Genomic DNA, 26,638 nt, shown 5'->3' with positions numbered 1-26,638 from the left:
TAAAATTTTCACTACTACTCACTACTTTCTCCATGCGCTCCAAGTACAATGGTCGACACGATTTGGACTTGCAATTTATTACTAAGGTAAAAAAGTATAATGCCCCATTAACTATAATTATTAATTTCAGGATTTTCCCATTCTCACGTTTTTACATTAGAGTAAATGTTTATGTTATGTCTCTCTAACTATTTAAATAAATAAATAAAAAAATAAAATATACAATTTTGAGTAGTACCAAAGTAACGAATAAACTAAAAATTCGAATTTTCTCATAAAATTTGGTATGTGAGATTACACTAACATTCGGAACAATTTTCTCAAATAACTTTTTCTCGTATTCCCTGGTATATTTGCATTTAAGTTTTAATTCAATATGTCAGAAAATGGGAACCCTCAACCTGTATGACTACGCAAAACTTCAAATCTGCATTTATTTAGGCAATCAAAATATAGAGGTGCCTGAGCACCGTATTAGGAATATATAAGTGATAAACAGACGAAATATATAATTGAATACAATAAGAAAAATATTTAAAAATGTTTAAACAATTAATATCTGTGCTTGGTTATAATTGCATAATTTGCTAATATTTGTTTGTTTTTAACGCTAAGATTTCGCTTCGAAAATGAAAAAGATTTTGACCGATACGGTTCAGTTAATATCAGCTGTAACCAAATATTTAGGTGAATTTTTAAATAAATTTCTTTGATTTTGAAAAATTTGTATATAATCAATCGATAAATATTTCAGAATATATTTTAGCGTTTCTGGTGGAAAGTATTTGATAGCGTGCTCATTATAATATAATTAGCCTCGAATCGCTTTACTTACAAATCAAATAAGAGTGCAACCGAGTTTGAGACAAGTTAAACATTTTCGTCAGCTTTTGCTACTTATGTTATATTCGTATTTTTGAACCTTTTACAAATTGCACCAAAAATATAGAAAAATAGATTTTTTATACAAAAGGCCAACACAAGTGATGTGAAGTTTTCAAGCGGTATACATAACATTTGTCTGTATTCACTTATATTTTTTCTACAATAGAAAGAGAAAGAACATCTATCTTTATTTGTTATGTTGTAAAGTTATTGTCATTAAAAAGAAACTCAGACTTCAAGTCAAGAAACTAGACTTAAGGAACAAACAGTAATCATTTTTGAAAGTTTAATTTTACTTACGATACACGGTGTCCCTGTCATTGTCACTCGGATACGCTATGGGACAGAAAATATGGAAAATTATCTTTTTCCGTACGCCCATGCTTTCCGTTTTTATCGAATTACAGTGGATTCCGTCTAGACAAATTAACCCTAATTTCAGAATTTCAAACTTTTTTCCAATATGGTGGAACATTATATCGGCGATATAGCCAAATAAAAAAACCCTTTAATTTATACAGAAATTAAAGGGAAAAAGATATTCTTGCACGGAACTTAGTTGAATGTGCAAGTAATCAGATTATATTGATACGATTACCGGCGAAAATGAAGGCGTAGGCGGTTTAATCAAATAAAACTTCATTTTTCAGATAAAATGTCGAACAAATTGTACTTTTGGGACGACGGCAAGGACGATATTGAAAGAAATAAAGCCGAGGGCCCTAAATTGATCCAACAGAATGCAGGAAACGACGATAGCAAAAGGGTTAGTTATCGACCACCTGTGGCGGAGGAAGACGATAGAGGAGGATGGGGAAATAAGCTTGACTTCTTAATGTCTTGTATTAGCCTGTCGGTGGGTCTCGGAAACGTTTGGCGGTTTCCTTATTTATGCTATAAAAATGGCGGAGGTAGGGAAATTGTCCGTTAAGCAAACGCAGTAATATCGAACGGAATCGCGGGATTTCCCGGTTATTTCAAATGTTTCGCAAATTGCAAATATTTGACTAACAACTTTTGTGGATAAACAAAAATTGTGGGCTTATTTCGAAGGTCCATAGTAGCAAAACTAAAAAAGATATAAATAAAATATTATGAATAGGAATTTCGGTGTATGAATAAGCTTTGACCCCAAAATTTTACAGCTTTTAAGTATTGATTTCACGAAAACGTTCTATAATTTCAATTATGCGCAAATCAAGCGTCCGGAATGTATCAGCTTTGTTATCCACCATCTATAGCAACTTCGGGTATTTCCGAAACGTCAGTTGCGTATTTGGGAGCGATCGGACGATTTCTGATATTTTTAGCCGTTTTTGTTGCACTGCAGTAGTCTAAGAAGTTCTCCACAATGTGTATAAGAGAGAAATAAAAAAAGGCACCCTTTATACAGCTTTCTTAAGTTTTACATTCTAATGGTGATAGTAACAAGTATAAGTTTCGTTTATAAAGTTTGATTTTAGTTCATTTATGTTCGCACACTTTCTTTATTTACTTTTTTTTGTATTTATTCCCAGTAGCTTAATAAATCAAACTATTAACTATTATTAAGTAAAAATATAAATGTTTGGATTCTTGCAAGAAGGTACGAATACATTCATTAAGTGAAGTGTGACGTGACCTTAACTCTTCCGTAGCTAAAAGTTACCGATCAGTGAGCGTGACTAAAGTATCGGAAACGTTCGAGGTGGCTCGCGACCATGGCTAATGAATCTTAAAGTGACAGTTTCCACATAATTGAATATTTCAAACAAGTGAGGAGAAAAATAACCCTTTCATTCTATTTGCATAATTTAAGCTCTGTTTGGATATAAGTTTTACTAAAATATTTATGGTTACTTTTTCCAAAACGTCTGGACTCTTCGTGCTTCGGTTTTTTCTGAGTCGAACTTGCTGACGCAGTTTCAGTCAAGCTCTGAAGAAGCCAACAGGATTATTGGCGAAAAGTTCGACTCAGCAAAAACCGACGCCGGAAGAATCCAGAAGTTTTGTAAAAAATATTACAGTAGCCTGTGGAAGTTTCTTTGAAAAAAAAAATGGTTGCTTAGTACGGGAAATGGAAACACGGAAGATTTTATTTTGGAAGATTTATTATTTAGATATCAGTAATCAATTAAAGTTTCAATTAAATATATGAATTATACACCGCGTTTCTGTAGAAAAGTGAAATGTGGTTTAAAGTTTGGCAACCACTGTGTACTTCTTTATGAAATTTGGTAACCTCCAAACTTCTCCATTTCGAAACGTCATTTTGTGTATATTCCTTTCAGGAGCCTTTTTAATAACTTATTCGATATCGATGATATTCTGCGGAATTCCGTTGTTCTTTCAAGAAGTCGCGATCGGACAGTACTTGGGATCAGGTGGGATGACGTTCGTGGGTCAACTGTGTCCCATTTTGAAGGGTGTCGGATTCGCAACCATGACAATAGTGTTCCTCCTGGACGTGTATTATTGTATTATTATTGCGTGGACATTGTTTTATATAATCAGCACGTTTTCTGCGTTACCAAAACTTCCGTGGGCAGGATGCGGTGAGGATTTTTTTCAGCTGATACGTTGAGCCTGAAAAGTTTTTTGTTTCCAGAAAACTGGTGGAATACCGAACAGTGTTATTCAAGTCTTCACAATATCAGCGAAAAAGTGAATAAGAGTTCGTCCCCAGTCGAAGAATTTTTCGAGTAAGTTTACACCAAATTGTACCTAAACGGACTGAATATTTATTTTAATTTAATGTACAATGTACAAGTATAATGATAAGGATAAGGAAAAAATGGCGTTGAAATTTGCCAGATAGCAAAAGATTTCTACAGACTAAGAACTCACCCTTGCAGCTGAATTTCTATTCAAATATGGTAATTTTAAAAATAAATTGTAATTAGCTCGTTATGCTGGTTCTAATAATTTGATAGTATCTCGGATAGGTCGATTCGGACTTTGATGGTGAAAACAAATGTCAATTTATACCTGAATAATCATGGTTTTTAAATGATATTATAAACATGCTGTAATTAAATACGTTTTTTTTTAACCTTTTGAAGAATTTTAAAATTTAGATATAGCTTCAGTTTTGTTTAAAAATGTGAGCGTGACTAACTAAACCAGTCAAAAGTTTTAGAATATGGTAAAATTGAAAATACTCGGTTCAATAAGGTGCACGATTCGTGACTCATTATACTCATTAACTGTTTTTTATTTATAGTGGGATCCAGGGATCTTTCTTAACACTAAAATACGTTAGAGGAAAACTAAGAAAATTTCATCACGACGTAAAGTTGGCAAAACTTTTTGTTTAAAAAAAGAAAAACAAATATATTTCCATTGTATTTTCACAAAATACCTTTAATAATACTAATAAGTTATAACCACGGTACTCCCTGCACGATAAGTGGACGGGATTTAGAAAAAGCATTTTTTTGTGTGAGAATCGTATTAATTTACCTACTTTAAAAACTGTCTGTTAATGGGAACAGTTGAAATAAAATATCTTACTTATGAAATGTTCCACAGATGAATATGGCGTGATTTGAAATTTACAAAATTTATAGGCGAAAAGTGCTCGGAATGACAAATCCAAATCCCCTGGATATACAATGGGGACTTTTCGTATGTCTGCTCATCGGATGGTTGCTGGTTTACTTTGTTGTACGAAAAGGATTGCACCAGAGTGGAAAGGTACGTAATAATGTCCGCCAGAATGGTACAGTGTGCTTATCAAAAGTTTACGTCAAAAAACTTGAATATTTTGGCAATAACTATATTATATATAACTATATCATATTTAACTATATGAAATGTGATTGTTGCGTTTAACATTTTTAATAGCTTTACTCAGAATGTTACATAACATAATAAGCCTTTTCTTTTGCCATTTTAAATTTGAAAGCTTTGTTTACAATATACAGGATGTCAAATGTCAAATGTATATTTATTAATATCTCCGGTATATTTCGAGATATCTTCTTAAATTCTAGTGCATCCTTATCTAGACACAGATCCTGTCTATTTTTTAGCAAAAACCTGCAAATAGTAATTAAAAAAATGTTTGTTTAATATTTACGTCTCACCAAATTTTACTTTCAAGATTCTTTTACCATATTTTTTTTTTTTTATTTTTATGTGTTACAATTTTTTAATGATTAGCAGATTTTTTGAAAGAAAAAACACAAATTTATACCATTTTAACTTTTGTTTAGTTTAATAAAAATACATAACATGCAACGAATGCTTGAAAAATCTTATTGGAAATGAAAATTTGTGTTACAATTATTCTAATAAAAGAAGTTGTTAATTAATATGCATTTTAAAAATCAACATTGACATTGACCTATTTTTTAGATACTGTATTTATAAGTTGGGATTTAAAGGGATATGGGAGGATCTTATGCCAGTGTGTTGAGCTTGTCTCTGAGCTTGCCTATAAGCTCAGATCAGTTTTTGACTAAGCTGTCTAAAGTATCGATTTTTGTAAAATTCTCTCAAAAAATGAAAAGTTTTTAATTATTCCTAGTAGTGCAATCGAGCTTTTAAAAACCTGCTTAAATCTTCCAAGAAGAAATAGTGAAATTTTTCCCGAATCTCCTAGAAATTATTATTTCACACGAAAAGACTCTGATCTTTTTTTTTCAAACAAATCATTGTACACTTAGCTGGGTTTCAAAGCATATCTAATACCTTTTTACGTACATATAAATATTTTGGGTCTATGTGATTGATGATGATTGAATATAATTTTGTTTGCTCCAAATTTCAATTAATAATTATGAGAATTTTGAAAGGGAATAATAAATATTGTTTTAGGAGTGAATACAATAAATCAAATAACAATAATTTATATTATTTGGTTTCGTATTGTCTCCTCTTCAATGTTAGATTTACGATTTTTTATCATTTAGCCGGCAGAGGAAATAATTAATAGTAAATATACTCAGTAATTCGTTTCGAAAACTGCATTAGCTTTGTTTTAAATTCGAAATCGATTTATATAATAATTGATGCTGGCTCGAACAGAAATAAAAGCAATGCAATGAGCGCGTTCGAAGTTAAACACAAATGCTCATTATACAAATGACGAGTTCGAGAAAAAGATAAAATAAATTATAAGAATGCAATGGAAAGCAATCACACAATGGATTGGATTTTTTTGTCGATAAATGTTTTTTAAAAGTCATCCAACAATACGAATATATTTAAGAGCTGCAAAATAAACGTCTTTGTACTCTGTACAGTTGTCCTTTAGCAAAAAAGTGGAGGTTCACTCAAAATTTTAAATATTCTCTGACATGTTTTTTTATACTCTATGTGAAGTTGTAACAATTCTTTTTGGTTCGTTTTTTTTTTGGAAAATTTTGTGAAAAGATCAGGTTGCACCATAGAAGTTTTCTTTTCAAAAATATTTTCACAGCGAGTAGGGCACTGATTAATTAATTATGATTTGCGGCTTTGTTATATTTCTGGTGAAGTATGACTTGTAATTTAACTTATTAAAACTGATAACGTAATGAGAAATGCAATTTGTAGACTAATTAATAAATTATTTGTGTGCCATTTTGCAGCGAAAGCAGTCTCCTCAGATAGAAAATGATATTTAACGCGTTCTAGGTAATTTGGTTCTCTGCGCTATTCCCCTACGTAATATTGCTCATCATGCTCGTGCGGGCTGTGACTCTTGAGGGCGCAGGCGATGGTCTGCTTTATTACGTAACGCCCCGTTGGGAGGTTTTATCAACTCCAGGGCCGTGGATGGACGGGGCATCGCAAATATTCTTTGCTTACAGCATCGGATGCGGCGCATTGCCTGCTCTTGGATCTTACAATAAATTCCATCACAATTCGTATAAGTGAGTGCGGATTTGAATCGACACCTTAATCAATTTTTACCACATTTTTGCAATGAAACTAATGAATTGCATAAAAGCAGCAAAATTTACCAACACTAGTCAAGCAAGCGTATATTTAATAACACAGGGCAGCTGTTACAAATTTAAATCAAGAATTTAATATGCAAACTGACTCGGCGACTGTCTAATAGCTTATGAAGTCCCTAGGATTATTTCAAATTAGTTACAAAAGAGAAATAAGGGCAACAAAAATTTAAATAATGCTGACATATTATTTCAACGGATTAAAATTATCATTTATCCAATAGTAAAAAAGAAGAATAAGAATTAGAATCAAATAAATAAAGATAGGGTGTGCAATTAAGTCGGCACCATATGGGAAACTTAGCTTATTTATTCTTTATAAAAAGTTCTCCATGGTCTGAAACCTGAAATATGTACAACTATAGCTACGTATACAAATTTTGTATGTGATGGTTCTATTTCAAGTCTTACACCAAAATATAACCTTTTGTATGTGAAGAATAAAAAAGTTTCCATATAGTGCCCACTTGCTTAGATTGTCGTATTTCGTCCAGAATTTGGGTTAACATTTTTTTTCGCACATTTTGGAGACATCCTGGTTATAATCAAAATGTGTTTCGTTTAATTGTCCTGTTTGTTTTTCTATATAACAGATACATTAAATTGAAATCTGTGATTTATTACCTACTTAGGTACGGAAGCCTCATAAAAATATTATTTTTTTTTCTGAAAATGTTTTAGAGACGCGATAATTACCTGCATCATCAACACGTTAACATCGGTCCTTGCCGGAATAGTTACATTCTCCATCCTTGGCCATTTAGCACACGAGCAACACTCGGATGTGGGAGATGTGGTTAAGAGTGGCCCCGGGCTTGTTTTTTTAACCTACCCGGAAGTAGTCCTTAAATTACCCGGATCGCCGTTCTGGGCAGCGACGTTTTTCATCATGCTGGTGGTAAGAGATTTTTCAACTTTTTCCTTCGAGAATTTGCTGCGGTTGTATTTTATTAGAAGAAGAATTCAAAAATTTAAAATGTTCAATTATGAAATATGACCCACAGCGTTATATATAAAATCTGTTCTTATTTCTCTACGGTGAATTTTATTTCTTCCATAATCTTTTTTATGTTTGCTCTTTCTGCCTATTATTATTAGGTACATTTTTAAATAGAATAATGGTGAAGGAGTAGTAATAACAATATTATTAATAAGGTTCATTAGAAAAATATATACAAGAATGATATTGCAAACAAATAAAATGCATGAGTGTGGTATTTTTCTAAAAATAGAAGGATATTCATTCATCTGAAGCGAATTTGTAATTAATTAATTAATAATAATAACAGTAATAATCTATTAGGAAACAAGAGGACTAATTTCACCTTAGGCTTTTATTTGTGTGCACAGAAAAGTACCAATTTCCTCACGAGAACAAACTTTTAAAAACCATGCTACCACATTTTCATTCCAACTAAATTACCACTTTATTGACTGATTTTAGAATGTAGGACGTCGGGTTTTCATTTTTGTGCCATCATTTTATAACAAAATACCTGCCTTTTATCTATCTCACCACTTATAAGATAGGAGTCCTTTGAATAAAGCTAAAAACGATAATCTTTCATACTAGGAATAAGTAAAATAAATTCACGGTATTGTGTCAGAATAGATGGTATAGTTCGAAGAAGTAAAAAAGTAAAAAAAATCAATTTTAGAGGTTTTAATTGTTATTACTTTTGGTAATTATTTGTTATTCAAATTCAAATTATAAAAAGTGGATCTGGCATTACTATTTTTTAAAATGGGGAGGTTATATTATATAATCTAAGATCGTTTTCCTTCTTATTTTGTGCTGTGGTTGGATATCTAGCATTGTAACATTAATACTAAAAAGTGTAATTTTGACTTTGAGAATTCTTTTTAACATATTCCACCTGAACAATAACCAAATATCCACCAACCCATTTCTATATGATTTTTCTTTTTGCCGGTTCCGGATATTTTGAAAATTATCTCCAGTCCAACCCTCAAAGCTCAAAAAAAAAATTAGTGATTGATAATTTTGCTGACAGGTGTATGGTATAGTAAGTATAGCCAAAACCGGTCTTATCATGCAGGTCGGATAACAATAAAGTTTCACTTTTGTTTTTCTTTCATCTTGTTTAATTGTACCCTCTAAACAAAATATGAAAATAAAAATCTTATAATTTTAAACGATTTTATTATTTTGCATGCTGGGCATTCAACAGGATTTATTGCAGGTGCAAGATAATTTTTTTCTTCCACAACAAAAATTTGGACTATTCTGATAATATGAACTGTGAAATATTTTTTGATTTAATTGTATTTGACAAAGCAGTCTGTCATTCTTACGAAATTTGTTGAAATTGATTCTATCAACGTTTAAGATGAAATGTTGTGTATACATGGTCATCAGGCTCTACATCATATTACGACAAACATGCTGGTGATGGTTTTAAATGAGTGCAAGTTCAAATAGTTTGGTAAAATGCTTTGCATCACACTAGGCACCACTAGTACTGCAATAAATTCATGGAACATACCAGAAAAAATAATAAGGGACTGGCAGGATCGACAAGTACTGGATGTTGAAGTAGCATTGATGATCATTGTTCCCTTCGAGGACAACTTAGAAGACGACGATTCTAAAAGGGACGACGAGAGTTTTCTTTGTTTTTTCTATAACAATTTTTTCGTTTACAGTTTTTAGTATTTTTAGCATAATACTTTGATTTTTTATATATAAATTGCTGGACAGTCCTTAAACTGACTTTCACTGTTTCCACTACCGCTGCATGGTTATCCCAATTAAATACCAATGATTTTAGATAGTTGCTAAAATTAATTGAACTATTTAGTATTACTTCTTACAAAACTTTTGGATTCAGTACGTCTGTGTGCGTAGGTTTTCTGTGAACACAATGACCCAATGTTAGGTGTGATTTTTCATTGATGAGAATGTCTAAGAATGGAAGGTTATTATTAGTTTCCAACTCAATAATAATAATAAAATAATCCTGGTTTGTAAATCATTGGGAGTCCATAGAGACGAGGAAGGAATTTTAGAATCATGAGGGGCGATAGATTTTTGCACGGAGAAGAGAAGAAATCTTAACAATTGATTTAAAGTTGTGATCCATAGATGACGTAGGATCTTTTTTAAGTTGACGATATGATCCGTCCGTAAGAATATCTTGAATCTTTTCCTAATATTCATTTGTGTTCATGACCACCGGATGGGGACAAGATGAAAGCCATTTCAAGATGTAGAGACACAAGAGCCTTAACGATTTAGTCTATTTCATTACGGGTATGATGAATTCTTTCTCGAAGTAAAGCGAAACTAGATTTTCGAAGAATTTTATAAGCGGATGAGGTTTTGACGTGATGGGATATTTTAAGAAAATCGGGTATAACGTTATGGTCTCTACAACGTAACAAAAAGGTCAGTGTACAATATGGGAATCAGTCATCCGAGACGATATTTATGTCCCTCGTTTAGCTCCGCCCCCCTTAAACAATATATAAGCAGCTGCAGAGTAAAATTCGAGCCAATTTCAGTCAAGTTCTGAATAAGCCAACAGAATGTTTAGCGAAACATTAGCAAATTCGACACAGGAAAAAGGCAACACAGAAGGAATAAAGAAATTTTGTAAAAAGTATTACAGTAGTCTGTGGAAGTTTCTTTATAAAACTATTTAGTATTGTCAAAAATAAAAATATATTTTGCAGAACAACACTAAACGTAAAATAATTAAACCATTTTCCTTTTCTTCCGATATATATGGAATTGCACAATATTTTGGTTTTACCTGCATGATAAGATTGGATTTAACTACAATTGACTCATTGGAAATAAATCAAGCTCCAAGGAAATTATAAGTGAAAACTTAGTTATTTTTATTTCTTAATTTATTATTATTCGAAAAGTCAAGTTTAAATAGCATATAATTTAAAACTCCAGTAAAATAAGAAATAAAAAGGTTTTTTTAAGAAGTTAAATTGGGCAGAAAGCTGAAATCTTAATGTGCCAAAAGAGAAAAAATAATATGATTTTATGAAAGTGGTGATATCGTCGGAAAAAACTTCGACCTTCAAATTTTCTCTTCATTAACGGACCCTGTAGCCCGCACTACGTAACATATTTTTCACAAACGATTTTCCCCTCGCATCCTGCTACATTTTTTATGAATGTAACACGATTTTCGTTGTTTTTTGTGCCAGTAAAGTCGGGCGACTTATCAATCAGGCACCTTGTTTTTCTATCGAATTCCTTATGTCACATGAAAAATTGATGTCGATCGGGAGGCGTCGGAGTTTTGCGATATTTCCGATTTTATTTTTAATGAACGCCCTCGCGATTTATCGATACAACGGCACGCTCGGGCGCCTTCAAACCGGCTTCGTAGATTGGAAATGTATCCAATTTGCCTTTACGAGAGTCGAGCCACCAATAATAATTGTTAGCTGTACAGCCCAACTGTGTCAGCATGAACGAGCATCGCGTGGTTACCCCAGATCAGGGGTCTTCAAATTACTGTCCGCCAGTGTCATCAATTCGCCATATAAACTGATCGGCAGATGGATTGGGACATCCAAGTTGTTGCCTAATTTTGACTGTCTAACTTCGAGCCTCACCCTTGGTTAGTCACATTCTATTTTCAGATCCTTTCTCATTATGCTTTCATTTTTTGGTTAATAATTTGGAACAGATGGGGAGTCTGTAAATCATCAGATCGATACCAAGGAACTTCTTTGGTATTTTGTGGTCTATTTTGTTTGTATGGAAATCTGGAGGAACTTCTTTGGTATTTTGTGGTCTATTTTGTTTGTATGGAAATCTGGAGGAAATTTTACAATATTTAATTTTTATTTCATCATGAATTACTTTAACTTATAAAGTTTTTATTTCTTTTAACAATTTTACTATTACTTATTAGATGTTAACTGTAATGAGTTTATTCTTTGTAAAGTTTGAGTTTGCTTTAATTTTCATTTTTCCACGTTTTGTGTTTTTTCACCTACAATTTTTTTTATTTTATTGGTAAGGCCTTCCTATAGCCTGAGTCAACCGTTAGTTGTAACCATCTTCTTTAAAAGTTATTCCTTGCTGCAGTTTAGACGGCATCTGCTATTCTATTGTTTTCATTTTAGAATAAATAACAAATTTCATAAAATAGCTACAGCTGGCTACAGCAACGCAATATGTTAAAAAACTGGGAAACGCGGCCCGATTTGTGGACCTTTCCAACTTTTTCACAAAAAGTGTAATTTTTTTTTGCTTGCTCCATGGCGTTGCAACCCTGGGTGGGTTTTAGCCGACTTGACGACCCATGGGCATTTCCACTGCCCATCGAGACCTCCTTTATTAATGACCATAGACTCTTTTGCTATGTTAGCTTGCCATCGAAGTGGAAGTCATTCCAGATATCTCTTTCTAGTTGGTGCTTTCTTTCATACAAGCCCTGATAATCTGTTGTCTGGAAGTCTTCTCACGTGGTCGATCCATTGGAGTTTTCTGGATTTTATTTCCTTGATTATGTTAGTGACTCCAAAAAGCTCTTCCAATTCTTTGTTGGTTCTCATCCTCCATGTTTCGGTAGCCTTATCGCGTATCGGCTTTAAGATTTCTTCGTTTCACTCGTATCACCGTCACATATGGGTTGATCTTGGTTAACCTGGCGACTTCTTTCGATCTTGAAGGGCTTAGAGACATTGGCTTCCCATTTATTTCCTAGGATCCTAGGATGATTGTTCCGAGATATTTGAATTCTGTCACTCTTTTAAAGTTTTAGTCTTCGTTAGTTATATTCCCACCAATTTTATCTCTGTTCTAGGCTTTCCGGCTTGTTCTATATTCTCGCTCTCTTTAATATATGTACCAGTTACACCTAGTCAAAAGATTAGTTAACAACTGTAAAAACGTTTCCTTTGTCAACGAAGTTTTTCGAGAAATACTATAGATTGATTGCAAATCAAAAATTAGGTATTCTTCGATTTTGAATGTTCTCGTTGCCTATTTGTAGCTTCCTTTCGCTATGAATGGAACATATTTAAAAACAATAAGACAACTAACCAAAATAATGAAAATCGCGAATATGCCTTCGTAGACATGCATTAAGACATTTCCATTTATATCTTGGCTCGCCCATAGACGAGTGGTTTGAATACTCTTATTCGTCTGCGCCTAAAGGTGTGTTGCTGGTTAGAAGATGAGTAGAAGTTTTCACGACACTGTTACCCAATAGTGACCGGGCTAATGGGTAAGATATATGACTACAGTGACTACATGAGAAAATTATTGAATTCTTTTTAAATTTTATTATTTTGATTTTGAATTTGTCACAGTATCTTCTTATCTCAAGAGTGTCAAATATCACGCAAATTTAAATAAAACCTAATAGCTTTGATGTGAAAAATTTATAGGCAAAACTGTAAAAGTCGAAGTTCGATATCTTCTTTCATTTTAAAGTTATTGACAAAATATTTGTATTATGGTCGTTTCCTGGTTATCGAATTTTTTAATTGTAAACTAGTAAAATCATAAACCCCTTAAACAGCTTCTGCCACCGGAACGAGTGACAAATCTATACACACAAATATAAAATGACGGAACTTAACTTAAAAGCCAAATATCAATAACGAGACCATTTACCTAATATAAGTAAATTGTTGATCTCTCAATTGATAAGGTGTTAATTTATAGATATTGTGCTATATATAGCCGACGCCTCTTCGCGATCGATAAGTATTATACCTAGCTGGCAAATTTCCAGCGGATCAATCGACACATTATCCGTCGTGTAGGCATTAAATAGTTAAGTGCAACGTTTGGGGCTTCGATCACATTTTTTTCTGTTGCACCACCCCTATTTTTCTATGCAGGATTATTTTCGAAAAAATAGAATATTGAGATTATTACAGTTCATAACTTGGCGAAAAGTACATTTATCATATTTAATTGGTTTGATCTGAAGCAACCGGTTCATATCTTGAACGTTTTTCAGTGCAATTGATCATTTTTAAGATTAAAAGCAACAATTAAATATATTATGTATGTGCTTTGTCGATTTTTCAATCGACACACTATATATAGCTGTTTCATGATTCTTTTCTCTTGATACTTTCCGGCACAAAAATTTAAGGAGCACTCGCAACACGCTCACTATATATCCACAAACTTGTATTATTTTAACCAAGTTTGTTCTTCAAATACTCTCATACTACGCTCTCATTGCGTTTAAAATAACACTACGCGCACTACTGCTACGGTGACCCCAAGTAAGTATCAAAGGAGAGTAAAGCGGTACTGCTAACTAAACGAAGCCAAAAAATTGGGATACAGAATAGTTTTGAGGACAGGGCATACAACTAGGCTACATACCAACCAACCCAGTAAACGCTGAACAATCTACCTCCCAAAATTACTTCAAATTTCAGTTTATTGAAAAACTAAGTCCATCGTTAAGTAAAATAACTAGAACTTTGGCATTGTCTTTGCAGCAAGTAAATTGAAAACCAGAAACTTCCCTAAGACAATCCTGTGCCGCTTATGCATGGATTTCCTTGTCAGTGTAGTAAGGCTGCCATTTTGGTTTGTAAGGATCTTCTCAATTATTAACTGTGTGTATGGTTCTTATAACTGCGTCAATATTCAAAGAATTAGCGAAAAAACTGAATTTGTAGTGTATCGTACATAGCCGTGTTTGTTTGGATTTAGCAATTCTCTTGCATGTTGTTTAAGTTAATACGTTTTGCAGCATGTTTTTTTTTATTTGCCATTTGAAGATACCGCCATGATCGTTTTAGGTTCTTAGATTGACAATTGCAGCTGGCATTTCGTTCGTTTCCACGACTTTACAACTGCCTTACACCCTCTTCTTAATTATAAGAACAATGCATAGATATGCAAAAACAAAAAAAAATACATAAAGACATGAAATATAATATATAAATCTCTTTTCTCTAAAAATGCATGGAAAAGAATAAATGCAAGTTCTCGCTTGGTCCACATTTTTAGTTGTTGCTCTGTCCTCAGACTAAGTCTTATTAATGTATTCCAGTTATTGTACTTGCCATTGTACAAGTAAAATAATACAACTAAAGGTATAACACGTAAACTGTAACATCGTCCTTGTCAAAAATTAAAATGATAACGGGTACCCTCCGAATTAAATTTATCAGTACCCGCACAAAGCTTTCATGCATAGTTTGCAGTTCTGCTCGAACAAAGCAAACAGCTATTAATTCAATACGATATTTATTACAAACTGGAAATTCATTGACGGCCTTATTTAATCTCTTCGAGCGAAGCAAGCGTCCATTTATCAGGACGAACTTCAATATTGTAATTACGTCTAAATTACGGCCCTCTTTCTATTCTAAACATTACCTCGATTCAATTAATTCCGTTTCAGCTTCTTGGTATTGACAGCGAGTTCTGTCTGGTCGAGTCGTTTATAACGGGATTGATCGATAATTGGTCAACTCAGCTTAGACCGCGCAGGCAAATGTTTACTGCTCTAATTTGTCTGGTCATGTTCCTGCTCGGAATACCAATGGTCACCCATGTAAGTATCTGAACAAACAGTAACTGATATTGTACACCGCGTTCCACATGGAACTAACCACTACACTAGCTTTAGTAGGGATAAAGCAGAGTTCTTAAATGTGTCGGGAAATTTGAGAACGCATTAATTTCATGTTCGAATTTTCTGTAGCTGCATTAACTTTTTAAGTAGAACACCCCATATTTTTCGGTTCTATGTAAAAAATTAATCTAACTTAAATCTGTAACTGTTTAATTTAGATAGAGGATATAATGCACGAAATGATAGTTATGACTATTTTTCTTAAAAAAGATTTATTGCATAGTGGATATTTCATTTAAAAACACTACTTTTTTCCGTTGCATATTGCAAAGTAGATTTTTTTTTATTAGATCAAAAACATTTTCTTCTGTGGTTACATTGGCTAAATGTTATACCAATTTTATATAATATATTTATATATATTATCAAAATCATCATCAATCAAAATTCTGCTATAGCTTAAACAGTAATTTAATTTTTGGCGAAGAATTAAAATATGAACAAATATAAAGGGGCTCTTATTTAAAAATCTAAAACTAGCGCCGCTACAGATAATTGAGGGTACCCTGTATGAACCTACAATATCTTCAATATCTCAACAAACTATAAAACTTTTATGTTAAACTTTCAATCTCTACTAGATTTTCAGATTAGCGCTTCCTAAAGCGATGTTAAACTTTTAATGCATTGGTGTTTCTTGTGTTAGCTTTAACAAGATTTTACAACCAATATGGAAACTAAAAGCAAAGTTCACAGAATAATACATAAATTGCTTCACTCAAATCTACCGTGGTTTCTATTTTTTGTCGATCGTTTTTTCATTACTTAAATAACTGTAGGTCAGTGATCTCGTGGATGTCACTTTAATTTAACTTTAACGGCCACTACTGCCACTTACGTCCGATAACAAGTCAATTCAGAGTAGAATTAAAATGTTTTGGTTGACATACTGTCTACTGTCAAAAAAAAACATCTGAGGCTATAGCTTTATTCCAACCGCAGTCAGAAACCGGTTTGCAACTACAAACTCTGGCACTCAACTGATGTTTTGGATACGATTAATATTTTTTCCTAACAAAAATCAGTTGCGTGGCAGAAATTTACAGTTCCAAATCGGTTTCTGACTGCAGTTCGAACAAAGCTGTTATAGAGAAGCACCTTTGGGGCCCTTAGAGACACACTTTCCGTGTTGATGAATGTGCATTCAAAAACGTACATACAAAAACGTTAGTGTGTATGCGGAAAATCGTCACATATTTGCGTGCACACTAACGTTTCGGAATGCGCATTCGTCAACGCGTACATCAACGTCTGTCTGTATAATTCATTCTGTAAACTTAGCTATTAAATTTTAAATATCTCTAATCGTCCCAGACCTTCAAGTAAATCCGAAACAAAGCTGTGGCCTGGCTCTCTTTTTGAACGGTGACGACCGATTTTAAATCTAATCCTATCGCTCATCTGTGAGGATGTAATGTAGTTTGTTTTGTATTTATATTTCCATATAAATATTGGTAGAATAGTATGAGTACTACTTTTTTTAGTTTTTCAGCATAACCCAATTTTTTGATTTCTTTTTTAATAATATCTTTTAAATTTTCAATTGATGGAAAAGATAATATAGTCACACCTTTCTATGGTTAGTTTTGGTTAGTAGGCAGTTATAGTTTTCAACGTTTTTGTTTTTAGCCATTGAGTCAATGTTATATAACAGATAAAAATAATTAACAACAACGGTTTATGAAGGAAACGAAATTGGTATGGCATTGGCACTGTGACAAAAAGCTCACAGAAAGCATTTAAGTTTCTCAGTGTAACCCATATTCGCATAAGTTGTTTTTCAGTTGAAAAATCAGTAATCTTGGTTTTACCAAACGAATTTTGTTGGAATAATTTTTAACGGTTTAGAAAGATTGAATTGATAAAGATTAAAAAGTGATAATTCATATATATGTCTATATATATATATATATATATATATATATATATATATATATATATATATATATATATATATATATATATATATATATATATATATATATATATATATATATATATATATATATATATATATATAGGGTGTTTTCCAATCGCATTTCAATAATTAAAGGAGCCATTATGGCAACTTCATATGAACGTATGAGATGCTTTGTGGTAAAGTTTTGGCAAATTTGGCACACATATGCGATGTATCAATAGGACTTATTTACAGAATTTAACTTGTCTATTTTGGCAGACATTGATAGCACGCCACTGAATTCTCCCAAAATAAAAATTATTCTTACAATCTTCATTAATTGCTGAAGAGATTTAATTTCTTGATTTCTTTCAATCCGATGTACGGTTTTCGCTAACAAAATAAAAAGCTCTAGAATATCGCAGAGAATTATTATAATTATTATTTCTTTCTTATGTAACTGTCTATTTGTTTTATTTAAATATTTCAAATACAAAGTACGTAATAAAGCCATGCGATTTAATAAAAAACACTGGATGTATACTTCAAAGAGTGCGCAGCAATATGAGGAAAATGCGTGTATCCTTCAAGGTGGAGAACACTTTCTACAATCTATCTAGTATCTATGTTCCACTTTTTTTTAAAAAGGTTGTTATTAATTTATTAACAGACAATCTTGTTAAAAATTATTAATAGTAGGTAGTGTTTTTTTTTTAAATAAAAATCGTTTATTATTTATCTTGTTGTTAGGATGTTATATTATTTCATTAAAACTGTAAAAGTAATATTTAATGTGATTGATTTTTTTTTGAAGTACACTAGTTATAATCTAGGTATTTTGTTTTAAATAGATATTTTATTTTTCATAAAAAAAAGTTCTGCCAGTGGCGACCTAATTAACTAAAATATAATTTGTTCATAGACAGTCACTGGCACGTCACTGATTTCTTTATTCATTTATGAGCAGATTTGTTCTCTTAATTTTTTTTAATCCGTCCCAGGGTTTGTACTTAAGAATAATGACTGCATCACTGCATGCTATCATATTAACGATATTCTTACGACTATACCGAGAAGAGGTTTTTATTTTTTAAGCGAAAACTGCACGTCGGATTGAAAGAATCCAAGAGATTAAATTTCTTTCCTAATTATTGACAGCCAACTAGCAAACACCCTGTATATTTTAATTTTTTGAACTACTCTGTATTACGAATGTTTGTTGTGATCTGTGAGCATAATTTGTCATTACCGTAATCGAATTTGCAGCTCTTGTGTTTCGATTTCCGTCAAATTGTCATTTCCGCTTAATAATCCCGCTATATTAGTTACCCTTTTCTATAGGGAGGGATGTACATTTTCCAATTAATGGATTATTATTCGGCAAGCGGGATGTCGCTGCTGTGGGTTTGTTTTTTCCAAACCGTGGCAATCTCGTGGGTATTCGGCGTTGACAAATTAAGCGATTGCGTCGAACAGATGATGGGACTCAGGCCCAATTGTTTCTGGAGGATTTGCTGGAAATATTTTGCTCCGGCCGTCATTTTGGTGAGACAAAAATTTTTTATGATGTACAAAAGTTAAAACTATATTATTTTATATAAATTAAGGCAGATGTGTGGCTTTCGGGTACCTAATATTGAAAAAAATATGTACAGGATGATCATTTATATTGTCCCCCTCCTTTTTTACTTCTATATTTAACGACCAGGGAAAAAAACGGCAAATACAAAAGTTGTTCCAAAAATTGTAAGCTATTTGCAAGATATATTTCCATATATACAGGGTGTTGCAGAAATCACCCACAGACAAGTTTTATATTTATTATGGACCACCCTCTATATCATACCCTTAATAAAATAATATTCTACAATTTATAATTTATATCTTAAGTGGCAGTGAAGTAGGCCGTAACCAAAGAACAAAATGTTTGTTTATAACCGACAGTGATAGATACCAGTTACAGACTTCAAAAACAAATTCTTTTTATTTTAAAATGCCTTATTCTGAAAGAAAAAAACAATTAATTTTGGAAATGTTTGTTAAAGCAAATAAAAGCGATAAATTGACTCAAACGAAATAACCAGCATGTTCCGTACAAAAAGCCTCTTCATCGAATCTAGCTACCAACGTCTATTACAGGCCTTTGAGCCAATTTTGCCCTCTTATTTGGTATAATAAATGTTTCCAAAATTCACTTTTCTTTTCTTTCCGAATAAAGCATTTTGTATTTGATAAAAGGAGCATAGTTATATACAAGCATAGTGTTTTTTGGTGAAGATGTACTTCACAGCGACTTAAGATATAAATTCTAAATTCTAGAATATTATTTAATTTTTGAATGTTGCTTTTAAAGCGCATATATCTCAAATACTATGGGATTCGGTATAAGAATATAATGTTCAGAATTTTTAGGGGATTTTATTAAGCGTGTAATATACAAGGTCTTCCATTAAAAATGTATGACTTTTAATCTGTGGTTGATTTCTGCAACGCAATGTATGTATAAAAATATGTCTTGCAAATATTTGTCAAACTGTAGTAATTATTATTTCAATTTTTGTCTTCCTTTCTTCTCTTCATCCTGCTATGGTTCCTGTTTACCCAAAATATGACAATTATTCAATGAAAATTAGACATAATAAAGCTGTATTATCAGTGCACATTTAGTATAGCACATACACAAATTTATTTTGATAGGTAAATAAGTTCTTGAAAGGAGAAATTAATGTCAAAAAAATCTCTATTACGATAACCTACTATTAAAAATAAATTCAACATATATGCTCCGAAAAGCTCATAACAAGTCTAATAAAATTATTAACTAATATACAGGGAGTTCCATTAAATAAATCACAAGTTTGGTTTCAAACTTCCAAATCTCCATTTGCATCTACTGAATTTTACATAGATAAGAGTAGTGTCGTTCAAGTTGAACAAGTTAGCCAATTCCCAAGCGAATAAAATTGTTTTGTTGTGTAGCTTTTTCGTGTCATAAATATTAAAGTTTTGAAAAGCTGGATGTAGTGTAGAGATAGAAGAGAACCAAAAAGGTATGCACTATCATTTTTTGGTTTTACTAATATGCGCTAAAATGTAATTTAATTTATTATTCCATTTTATCGTCCCATATTTCGCGCTTCCACTGCTGCTGTAATGCAGATGCTTTTACTCTTAAAGGTATGTGGCATTATTTATTTCTAGAAAATAATTTAATTCTTGTCGCGTTCTCGATCTCATTCCATTTAGATATTAGGTACACCTACGTGAACACGCAGCCTTTCTGGAAAATCCGTTCGCAAATTCTAAACACACCTTGCGTCAATTTGTATCTTCTGAATTATATATACATATATGGAACTCCCAAAATATAGAATTGATTTATTTCCGAAAGCATCACACGAAAACATTTAATGTTTTCTCATTCGAAATGAAAATTTTGGTCACGCTATTGTATAAGGTGATCTTCGTTGGACAATGCCTGGAATATCAGACTCTGCGTTACGGCGAATACAAATATCCCTTTTGGGCTAACGTCCTGGGATTTGGAATTAGCCTATCTTCGATGTTATGGGTTCCTTTATATGCCGTCTTCTACGCATTTTGTCAGCCAAGTTCTATTTTAAAGGTCAGTATTCGTAAATTCGACAAAAACAATGATAGTTTTTATTATTATTATTATAAAGAATAATGTGCAGAGGAGAACTTATTATGCACATAGACATGCATATAGCACAGTGTTTATAATGATATCATTATTTATTATTTGCCCTGTGTAAGCCTTGGAAAATTTTAATTACATTAATGAAAAAACGTCTATTCGCTTTACTTATTTGTGTGTAGTAAATAGTACGTTTTTTTTCAAGTTAAAATTTATCACTCTTTTTCTTGTTGAGAATAAATATTACCTTAAACGTAACAGAAATTGCATCTGTCCAAACTAGAATTAGAAACGAATAGTGTAACAAATAGGTTTGTGAAAGACATGTCACTCAACAAACAATCTGCCATTTTTCTAAAATAATGTCCAGAGTAGAATCATGAGCACACACAGTATTTAGTTAGTAGTGATTGATTAGCCCTTAGAATCTTTTAATTATATGAGAAGTTGAAAATTGTAAAAAGTTAAAGAATAGATTTCGTCTCAAAGTTTTGTTATTGTGATTTTGTTCGCAGAACACTTGCAAATGCCGAACCCATAGGATAAAAAAAATCAAAATGGCAATTAAATCTTTGCTCGCCCCTAGACAAGAAGCATGTTTTGCGCAGAAATAATGCAGCACGTTCAAATCCGTTAAATGATAATATTTCATACTGCTTATAAAACTTTTGGATTCCTCGGTTTTCGTTGACTCGAACTAGCAACCGTTTCGCCAATCATCCTGTTGGTTTCTTCAGAGCTTGACTGAAACTGGATCGCATTTTACTCTATACCTGCTTTACAGATTTCTATAGACTCTCGGATTTTTCGTTGATAGAAGAATTGACTACATGCAAGAATTTTAGTTTTACCGAATAAAATTTTATGTCCGGTTTCCTGATTGTGTTCGGCAACTGCTGATGAGTTTATTTGTCTTAGTCTTAAGAACATGAAAGAGTTCTTTGAGCCTAGTTCATATTTTTCGTCCGGTCTCTGCAATGTTTCTTTGCCGCATATGCATGGAATGCTGTAAATACCTGGCATCTCACATGCAAATTTGTCTTTGACGGATCGAAGATTGTTGAGAGATTTTTGGACAAGTGGTAAATCTGGTTTCAACGTTATATATCTTTAGAAGTTTTAGTATGTGGTCAGTTTTGAATATAAGAAGATGTGGCGTTTCTTTCGGTTTCATTGCTATTGGAAGGTTGTGGCGAAGTGTATTTTGTGATGGAACGCTTGATATCTTTAATGTGGAAATTATTAGAGAGAAGAGCTGAGGTAAGGTGATTTAATTCTGGGTTCAGTGACTCGGGCTGAGAGAGTTTTGCGGCTGTGTCAACAAGAGAGTTGATAACCCATGATTTTTGGGCCAGATGGTGATGTGACAATGCGTTAAGGTAGCCGTGTGTGTGCGTAGGTTTTCTGTAAACACAATAACCCAATGTTAGGTCTGATTTTCTGTTGATGAGAATGTGTAAGAATGGGAGGTTATTATTAGTTTCTATTTCAATGGTAAAACGTATGTTAGGGTGTATAGAGTTTAAATGTTTAAGAAAATCTACTAGGGATTGTTGACCATGAGGCCAAATAACAAAAGTATCATCGACGTAGCGATTCCATAATTTTGGTTACAGATGGAAGGTGTCGAGAGCTTTCTTTTCCTAATATTCATTTGTGTTCGTAGCAATGCGTTTAGGCTTTGCAATGTTAGATTTAAGGGGTTTTAGCTCAATCTCCCTCAAACAATATAAAAGCAGGTACAGTCAAGCTCTGAAGATGCCAACAGGATGATTGGGGAAACGTTAGCTAGTTCGACTCAACAAGAACCGATGCAGGAGAAATCCAGAAGTTTTATGAGAAGTATTACAGTAGCCTGTGGAAGTTTATTAGATAATATTTTCGGTTTTGCACAACATCTTCATAATGATATCACTATTTATTATTTGTCCAGTTTAAGTCTTGGAAAATTTTAATTACATTGTTGAAAAAACTTCAATTTGACGGATAGCTATTTGCTAGTCAATGAAAATTTTAATTGTGTGTAGTATAATAGTACGTTTTTTGCAAGTTAGATTTTTTTTGTTGTGAGTAAATATTACCTTAAAAGTAACAAAAATTGCATCTGTCCAAACTAGGCGGCTGTTGAAATTTAGAAAAAATTATAAACGGATAGGGTAACAAGTAGATCTGTGAAATACATGTCACACAACAACAAACAATCTGTCATTGTGTAAAAGTGAATTAATTTGTCATAAACGACTTTTTTATGTCTGTACTATTGTATATAAATTCTTTCAAAAATAGGAATGTTCATAATTACTAAAATATAACTAAATTAAAAACGAGAATAGACAAAGTCGTTCGATAAATCTTTATGTTTGGCGCATCGAAAGTATACATTATTCATGTTATTATAGATTTATCAATGCGGAAGTAATAAAAATTGATATTGTCCGTTCCGCAACATGGATAAGGTATTTTATTGGTTATATTATTAAGCACGTAATGGAACAAGGATTTATTTATTGATGGTGATGTTTGTTGCATTTCAGAACTTGAGAAATGGACTGGTACCGACTATAAAGCAGAGGAAGATTTCCGTGTGCGATAAGTCAACCGGGCAACTAATTACGCAGAGTAGTGTGGGGTTAATAACGCCGTCTCCTTCTTTTTTTGAAACTACTAAACCAGAAGATTCCTGACCAGAAGATAGTTCCTCATACCTTATCTGTATTACTAGCTTATGATATTTAAATAAATATTTTTGTGATTCTAGTTTGTTGTTTATAGATGAAGTTTTCTTGAAATAAATAACTGCCTTCAGATTGTTTCTAATTAATAGCTTCGGGAAGTAAGAGTAAGAGAGGAATGTGACTCTCACTGTAGTTCTAGAGCCCTATTTACGTTCGTTTCTCTGATTACAGATTACAGCTTCGATGGTGACCCCTTGGTGTAGCTTGTTTGGTTATACCCACTAGATAAAAACACACTTTTGATGGACTTTCGTATTGGTATGTGCATTGGCATTAGCATTAGCTTAGCGTATTTAGTATTTTCAGTCACTCCCATTAGGTTTAGATGACTTTTAAGTCGGCAGCGGCCCGACAGTAGATCTCATGGCCTTTTTTCCGCCTTTGTTCAGTAATTGCGTAAATTCTATATAATAATAAAGACCCTTAATTGATTATTTAGGGTTATAACAAAAAATCAAATTATAAACAGCGAGAATCAGTACATCAAGATCCGAAAAGTGTTTTTACACCTAACGCTTATTTGCGGAGAAACATTTTAAATCACCTTACATACATGGTGAGATGGTAAAACACAAATAAAAAAATGAACGAAGGAAATACAAAATTTTAACATTTTAACATAGCTTAACATACAAAAAATACCTATCTGAAAAGGGCATTTCTAAAAGACAGTTTAGTTATTAAGCTTCCTTGTTTATTCATTATTTTTACACACTAAGAAAAGATCTCTTGAACAGCTCCGGGAGAGGGTAAAGTTACTGACTGATCGAATTATGCTTTCTTATTCCACAAATTGATTGAAGTTCAGACGACAACACATTTTTTGGTAAGAGATGAATTGTGCATTAAATCTTTGGAAACACGTTTGGATTAAAAACATTATTTCAAATAATAATTTTCTACTCGAGTTTCCATAACAAAGCTGGGATTACCATATTTTGGGGTAAAAAAAATTCTGGTCTTCCACTTGCTTAAAAATTCAGAAATCGTTTGCAAAGTTTGCAAAACTTCGACTGCACCTAGTCACACTCTTTTGCCGTTACTTTAATAATTAAATACATACGGCCCAGCCAGGTTAGATAGACTAAAGCTAAAGCCCGTTTGCATACACATTTTTGGAAACTAATGACATATTTAGCTAACACAGAATTTATTATTAAATTATGAATTTGTTAGTGGAGACTAATAATAATAATAATAATAATAATAATAATAATAATAATAATAATAATAATAATAATAATAATAATAATAATAATAATAATGATTTTGTTTGAACAATATGATATGACAAAGTTATTAGAAAGCAATAATTTCATTTACCTGTCCAAGATTTGGGCCTTGGCTAGTCTACTGAATCAAACAAAGACAAACATAGTTCACTACTATACTATACTATATTAACGCTATAAAATTATAATAGAGAATTAGAAGATGGGGAATAAAAGTTAGTTTGGCATTATTTCTAATATTAATATTGTAATATGAAATATTAAGCTATTTTTTATGGAAACTGACAAATTAGGATTATTCGTTCATTCATTTTGAGCCATTTTATATCATTGTATAAGTGTGAGACATGAACAAATTTCCTCACAAAATAGATAAACCTAATACATGTATTCTGTACTATCTGAACACGCTTCCCACTTTCCTGATGCAAACAAAAACAAACAACAAACAAAAAATTTCGTTTCATTTCTTTACTTAAAATATGTCTCTTGTTATATTTTAAAGGGTTTTTGAAATATTTTTTTTAAGTGTTCTTTGAATCTAAGTTTGGTTGCTAGGATAACTCCCAGATTCTTGGCACAATCTTTTAAGCTTCAAAATTTAACTTTGATTTGCTGATCGCTGTATGTAATTTGTCCTTTAGCAAGTTAACATTCTTATCATTCCCAAACACCATAAAAAATGATTTACTTGGATTAAGTTTTAAGTTGTGGTCTTGAGATATCTGATTTAAAGTTTGAAGGTCATAATTAATGTATGCTTCAAATTCTTTATAATTGTAGGGGCTGAACTTATAATAAATTTCAATTTCCAATTCCATTAAATTTTATAGAATTTTAAGGATCTCAAGATATCAGAAATATAACTAAGGAAAAGCAGAAAGAATTGAAGTCTAAAAGTTAAGTACGATTTGAGAAGATTAGAAGATTCTACATTGAAACCGTAGTATCGTACTTTAACCACCAGCAGCCCTTGACTAATTGTATCGAATGCCTTCGAAAAGTCTAAAAACACTAAAACAGAATTCATTTTTTTATCCCAAGCTTTCGACATACCAAACCCTTTACGGAAACATTATTTTTTGTACATAAATCGTAAAATACAGAATTTTTTCGAATATCTTCGTCAAAACAGAGAGAATACTTATGATATGAATGTCAACAGAAATTTTCCATACTATTACAAAATTCATATTTGCTATGTTTTTTCAGCCAGTAAATAAAATGACATGAATTTGGAGAAGTATTTTCGTCAAGTTTATGGAAAATTCAGTATGACCAATTGAAAAGGTTAGTAGAATATTTTCATAGGTATAACTTGAGACATAACTAATCCTGCTTGGAAATTCCAGAATAATTTCACATAGTTTTTACTTGATGAAAATCCATTTATCAAAATAAATAAGAACTAAAAGTTCATATTTCAGGAAATTATATATTATGACATTTTCTATACTCGTGTCTTCGTTCTTGGATCTGGGCTTTCTTTGCAGCGGGACTTCTGTTGCTGGTTTTCAATTTTATGTATTTGGAAAAAACCTTATTTTGCAGCCATTTGTTAAAAAACCAAATGTTTTGGGAACATATTCGGCAACGTAGAAGCAATTTAAAATACCAAGTAGCCAAGAAATCAATTTCAGCTTCTTTCAAAAATTGAACTGAGGTGGCTTTTACTTGATGAAAATCCAT

At 32.2% G+C, this 26,638-nt stretch overlaps 1 protein-coding gene across 6 annotated transcripts in view; it reads left to right on the top strand.

Moving 5' to 3' along the window:
- The window catches only part of LOC132704099 (sodium- and chloride-dependent GABA transporter 1-like), a 28,369-nt gene extending 4,592 nt beyond the window's left edge, over nucleotides 1-23,777 (top strand). For 2 of the 6 annotated variants that reach the window (XM_060673865.1, XM_060673864.1), the window contains exons 2-11: nucleotides 1,536-1,796; nucleotides 3,156-3,419; nucleotides 3,473-3,566; nucleotides 4,434-4,560; nucleotides 6,487-6,725; nucleotides 7,491-7,707; nucleotides 15,191-15,343; nucleotides 18,666-18,869; nucleotides 20,782-20,949; nucleotides 23,517-23,777. In XM_060673865.1, coding sequence (XP_060529848.1) covers nucleotides 1,541-1,796; nucleotides 3,156-3,419; nucleotides 3,473-3,566; nucleotides 4,434-4,560; nucleotides 6,487-6,725; nucleotides 7,491-7,707; nucleotides 15,191-15,343; nucleotides 18,666-18,869; nucleotides 20,782-20,949; nucleotides 23,517-23,666 — 1,872 coding nt within the window. In that variant the 5' untranslated portion in view covers nucleotides 1,536-1,540 and the 3' untranslated portion in view covers nucleotides 23,667-23,777. Of the gene's footprint in view, nucleotides 1-1,535; nucleotides 1,797-2,125; nucleotides 2,264-2,315; nucleotides 2,471-2,522; nucleotides 2,640-3,067; nucleotides 3,102-3,155; nucleotides 3,420-3,472; nucleotides 3,567-4,433; nucleotides 4,561-6,486; nucleotides 6,726-7,490; nucleotides 7,708-15,190; nucleotides 15,344-18,665; nucleotides 18,870-20,781; nucleotides 20,950-23,516 lie in introns of those variants that run through there. The other 4 variants (XM_060673868.1, XM_060673869.1, XM_060673867.1 and 1 more) reach the window with 4 other exon arrangements.
- The last annotated feature ends 2,861 nt before the right edge of the window (nucleotides 23,778-26,638 follow it).

This window comes from Cylas formicarius, unplaced genomic scaffold (genome assembly GCF_029955315.1).
Source record: "Cylas formicarius isolate icCylForm1 unplaced genomic scaffold, icCylForm1.1 PGA_scaffold_6__28_contigs__length_40554024, whole genome shotgun sequence".
NCBI lineage: Eukaryota > Metazoa > Arthropoda > Insecta > Coleoptera > Brentidae > Cylas > Cylas formicarius.
This window is presented reverse-complemented; position numbering and strand designations above follow the sequence as displayed.